Source organism: Antedon mediterranea, chromosome 10 (assembly GCF_964355755.1).
Source record: "Antedon mediterranea chromosome 10, ecAntMedi1.1, whole genome shotgun sequence".
Taxonomy (NCBI): Eukaryota; Metazoa; Echinodermata; class Crinoidea; order Comatulida; family Antedonidae; genus Antedon; species Antedon mediterranea.
Window position 1 is genome coordinate 13,342,411 of NC_092679.1, and position 6,000 is coordinate 13,348,410.

A 6,000-nucleotide genomic window follows, 5' to 3' on the forward strand; every position below is an offset into this window, starting at 1 on the left:
TTTTAAACAAAATCGGAACACAAAAAGGGCCAAGTATTTATTTCAATAGTAATAGCTATTATGCAATAATGTACTGTGGGGGAACAAAAGAATAGTTGGGCAAAGTTTTTTCAAGGTGATTGTCATCTGAACATCACTGGCCAGTGGCGTTCTGCAGTCAACAACCAACCTGATAAGAAAGCCTATTTCATGTACGAGCATTTATCGGCGGCGGAAAAGTCGGCACGTACAAACGTTGTTATCTTCCATGTACTTTCATACTTAATACTTTTATTGTTCAGTGTTTTCAAAACTTTATTAAAAAGAATTCATATAACTTTATTGTATTTTAACAATTTTCAGGACATTCAAGGACAAATGCCAATTTCAAGGACTTTCCAGTACTTGAAAAAAGAGATTTATTTTTCCATGACTTTCAAGGAATTTAAGGACGCGTACGAACCCTGTATTTTATTAATAATGTAAATTTCAAATTTGTTTTTATTGGGAATGTGACAATGACATACTCATACATTGAAGTAGAAATTAAAGGAAAAAGAAGATTCAATCCAAATAGCTATTCAAATATTTACCATCGACCTTCCAACAACTTTGGATGTCTTCAATTATCAGAAGACTGTTAATGTTATGGGAATCTGTAATTTAGCGCCTTTCACACCTGCTCCGTTCCAGCAAATAAATTTGCATATATTTTGCTTTCTCTATTATTCCATGTGACTATTGTAGTGTATGCGCCAATATTTTTACTCCATATTCGCGTACCCGTGTCGTAAAAACATAAGTCACTAATGCTGAATGCACAATCTGACACATGTAACGTCTTCTTATTGGTCACTAGTTGTTATTGAATTTTTACGACTCATAAGAATTTACATAATGAAACTGAAACATTATGAATAAAATTATGCGCATGCATATGTGTTATTAATGATTTTATTTGGTTCCAAAAAACTAAACTGTAATTGTCTTGCAGATCTAAACACCACTATAAACCAAAAGAACCAACATCTTGCAGTTCTGGCAAATACAATGCAAAAGTTACAGTAGAGCATTACATTCAATTCAGCTCACTTAAAATTACAATTTCTCTGGGCTGCCCCTTTAAAAAATCTGCAACTGCGTCACTAAACTTCAAGAAACCTCAACAAATTGTTAATTTCATAAATTCATTCAATACCATTATGGAAGAAAATGTAATGTTTTGTGTAAAACACAGCTATTCAGTTTATGTCTGCTATGGGACTACTGGTTGAAGTAATAACAAATTGACTAACAAATTAGGCCAGAAATATCATATCACAATACCAAATTATGTAAAATTAAATCATTTTGATTATTAAATAGCTCTTTTTGATATGTTTAAATTAGGTCTAGAAACTACAATAGGCTTTTGAAAATGGTTAATAAATCAAGGTCAGCTTAAATTGACAATGCATTCATAGTGTTCAATACAATTGAATTATCATTTGCAGAATTTCCTTCTCAAGAATCCAGGGACTATTAGTTACACGGTATCGATAGTAGTACCTAGATTGAGATTGTACCGATTATTAAACAAAGTAGTATTAACTATTATATAATAACAATTTATGCACAACAAATATAATTTAAACCTACATTTTTACCTAATTCTGTGATCATAATACCAATATTTATTACACATACAGTAGTGTTGGTAAGCTACAGTACAGTATGTACAGTAAGCAAGCATGCTATTTTGAAGTAAAATGTACTGTATACAGTACTACAATAATACAAATTCAAAGCGTCTATTCTTATACACTAATATGTTTACCTCAATGCACAAAGAGCTAATATTTTTTCTTCAGCTATAAAACAATTGCACAATTACCAATAATAATGATTACATTCAAACTTCCCACACATTCTATTAGTAATGTATTATTCCTACAAGTACCCTTTCCTACAGTGCACTGCAAACATACTGTAGTTTTAATACTGTAGAGAAACAGTACAATTTTAAACCTTCTGAATACCAATTTGGAACAAAACTATGTTGCCTATTTCAGATGATCTAGGTACGTGCAGTAATAAGACTCAAAACTCCACATCATATTTTACCTTCCTGTATGCAACAGACACTATGTTTTATACCATTAGAATACTAGAGTACTTGAGTTATAGTTTGATTTAATGCAACATGTCATGACGATTTTATTTTATTTTATTATTCAATTTCGGCATGAAAACAAAGACCATACATACAGTAGAAAGGGTAGAATGATTTTAACATACGGTACTGTAGCAGCGTTTACTGAAACACAACTTGTGTGTGTGTACTCATGGAAGTACCTCCATGGTGTACTGTACAGGTACAATAGGCTATCTGCAATACATGCCTCCATTTAATAAGTTGTTAAGCTTGGTGCCCAACTATTGTATGAGGGACGTACTGTAGCACAAACATGTATGATCTACATGTGATTAGTCATCAAATTATTTGCATACACCTACTGTAGAGCCAAGCTCCCTTCTCAATTTAGTTTTAAAAGTATAGATTTTTATTCATGTGAGTAGGTACAGTAGCTATACAGCATCCACATACTGTTGTCAGTAGCCAACCAGACTTAAAGTCTGTATTCCATTACAGTAGGTTGCGCAAATCGAAAGCATTAGCTTATACACATGCATAAATATCTTTCCATCTTCCTAATCCTTTTCTGCAATAAATTCTCTAGTTATTTAAGTTTTTCGCTTCCACGAAATTGGTAGTTTCTACATTTTGCGAAAAATTACGCAAGCAATCAGAGCCCAGGAAATAAGTAATGACGTTCATGAGCACTAATGTAAATAAAAAAACTTGCCACATGCGCGTTATAAATTAAATTCGCAGCTATCGCACTTGTACAGTAAAGTAGTGTTGTTGTACAGTACAGTTTTTAGTAGTGCAAATTTTGTTCTCTGCGAAACATTGGGATTTGTGCGAATAAATTTGCTTAGTTAAAAAAGGCCTTCAAAGGAAGGTACAGTATAGCCCCGATTAAATAGAAATGGGAAAAATATGCTGATCAAAATATCAAATAATGTTACATTCATTCGCAATGCATGATAGTGATTATTACAATAGGGTGCAACAATCTTTATTATTCCTAATCAACCTGGAATCAGATCATCAATCACGTTATACATGTTTCATGTGATTGGCTGTGATCTGTGAAAAATTAAGATGTGCTCCTGTACGGTATGTATCTGAAAATAAACTGTGGTTAAGGTACAGCAGTATTAATACATTTATTTGTCATTAATTTTAATGTTTATAATTCTTATCTTAAATACAAAATTACATACCTTCTTTAGGCCATCTACAAATTGTCCTTTCCATTTACTTGGAGCCTGTACAAGATTTTCACTCTCTGGCTCGATTGCGGTTGCCATTATGACATTTCGTTATAATATCCACGAACAAGGCAATGCTCAAAATAGCAAAATATTCTTTTACACAATCATTATCGTAATCTCCAGACTTTAGCTCTTAAGTTCCTCAACCCTGGAATAATTGGATTAGGTTCCATACAGTTTGTACAATTCAGCCAAAACAATGACGCTGCATTTAGTAGGCCTAGTAGAAATGGCAAAAATGACACCTCCTTGGAATCATTTACATGATGGTGCAATGTTTGTATTCCTTTTTATTTTATGACAATCAAAAATATTGACAATGACTTAACATTAACAATACAACAATCAATGATTAAAAAGTGTCAAATAAATGCACTTTCAGTTAAATATGCAACTTTTCTTGACACATCAAGTACAACTTTAAATAAAGGTTATCTCCAGAATTACATTATAGTGCAGACATTAGTTAGGCCTAGGCTAGGCCCAAAAACTCGGACCTTCCTCTATGTACACCCACTATTACACCACCACCAGGATACGAGAGAGATGATGCCAGTGAGTGGCGTTTGCCAGGTTCTTCGCAGCAGCAGCGAGATAGATAAATGAGATCACCATTGAACTCTATTGAAACGATTTAATAGTTGGACAACGCCAGAATAACTAATATTTAAGTGTCAAAATACATATCTGTGTTAGAATGTTGCAATAATCAATTTAAATTCCACAGGCCTACACTCTCATACACTGCGTAGAGGGAGAAATTGAGGAAGCAGCAAGATGGAGTACAGTACTATCCCATGATGCAACGGAAAAGAGGGCGTATAAAAATTGTTTTTCCCTTGTTTTTTATACACATTCCAATGATAACAGGTTACCTTTTGAAACATGAATAATATCATTATCTTTATAAATTAGCATTTTTTCCTTTTAAAACATTTAAATTTTTCAGGCCTGGATCTTCTAACTCATGTTGGCTAATTAGGCCTATAATTCAATAATTAACATGGAGTTACTCTTTTAAAATTGTAATTTAAATCCGTACTGTGCACATGATATTATTTCAAGAGAAGTGTTAACTTTATATATAACAATTTTAACATGTAATTATTAAAATATTTAAAATACAATAACAAAAACAAAGTAACTGTTTAGGCATATATGCCTACATCTCAGCAATTTCCAATCTTTTCTAAACGTGAGATAATTGTGTATGACGTTTGGCCATAGCGTAACGGGATTTGTCCGAGTCCCTTCTCTCTCTCCACTGTAGGCTTAAGTTTTGATTGTTGTCTCAGGTTTCACTTACCTTTATTTCATATTTTTCTTACATACTCATTTTGAATAAATAAATATTTGCAATCAATCAGTTCTTATTTCTTTTATTTTGCTTTTGCATACAGTAGTCTATATAATAGACCTTCATTATTTATTTTTTTTAACTGGTGGTCACGACTTAAAGTTGTCCGCAACTTATTTTGACCTCCATCCGCACATTTTTTATGTTTTTCTTGTTTATTGTAATTTTCTTTTTGCAATTTGTAATTTTTATCTTTTATTTTAAAATGTGTGGAGAAACTAATAAAACAAACAAACAAACAAATAAACACCAGCAAACAAGTTCTGAACTTCCCGGGTGATATTATTATGAAAATTATTATAATAATAATTCTATAGGGGCCTATAGGCCTAAACACCACACGCACGTACAAAACAAATTCTAAACCACCCGGTGATAACAAATATATATTTCTTTTTAAAGGTTCCATTTGTCTTACAGATGTAGATCAATAGGCCTAAATATAAATTAAATACAATTATCATTAAAAAAAAATTTTTTATTGGAAACCAACAACTAGCTTTTTACACCATTAGTTGTACATTGTATTTATTAACTTTTTTTTATGTTTGCACTATTTTAGTTTATTTGCATATCATCTTCACATTTTAAAAAATAAATAAAATTATTAAATTAAATTAATTAAATCAGCATTAATAAAATACATTCATAGAATGTATAAGAATACTCTTATTCGCGCCGCGGCTTTAGCAGCTATTTCCCAGAGGACATAAGCATTCAGAAACAGTTACCATATACGCGAAGCTTTTACTCTACAGCCGACAGAAATGAGAATGTTTATTAAACTCGACTCATCACACTTACAATTGTTTTAACCTTTTCTTTTATCTTTCTTAAATAAATAACAATAAGAAGATAATACATTTGATCATTGTCGTAAAAAACTACTTAATATACTTTACTGTTACTTAGCTAATAATAAGTTTAGGCTACCGTAGGCCTTTTATTATGCTCGAACAATGTAGGCCCTACTTAGCTATCCGGAATGATATCATGATTTTCCATTATAATCAGTTGTAATTAAAACACTATACATTTTATACATATGTTGTCTATTACGACAATCGTTTCATTTTAGAATCAAAATTACAGATGGTGGTACGTATAAACGACTGGATCATGAATGACGCATCAATCGAGCCAATACGCTTTGCTCCATTTTCATACTTCATAATTGAGTATGATCATGGAGGCATGAAATTATTCTAAATTTACAATTTATGGACTTTCCACGATAGACAGTTAGGCCTTAAAATAGAATGCGGATATTTTAGAGTCAACGC

General features: G+C 31.8%; 1 protein-coding gene across 2 annotated transcripts in view; it reads right to left on the reverse strand.

Annotated features, from left to right (window-relative positions):
- Positions 1 to 4,164, reverse strand: part of LOC140059993 (son of sevenless homolog 1-like) — a 71,764-nt gene extending 67,600 nt beyond the window's left edge. For both annotated transcript variants that reach the window (XM_072106013.1, XM_072106012.1), the window contains exon 1: positions 3,310 to 4,164. In XM_072106013.1, coding sequence (XP_071962114.1) covers positions 3,310 to 3,396 — 87 coding nt within the window. In that variant the 5' untranslated portion in view covers positions 3,397 to 4,164. The remainder of the gene's footprint in view (positions 1 to 3,309) is intronic.
- Between the last annotated feature and the right edge of the window lie 1,836 nt (positions 4,165 to 6,000).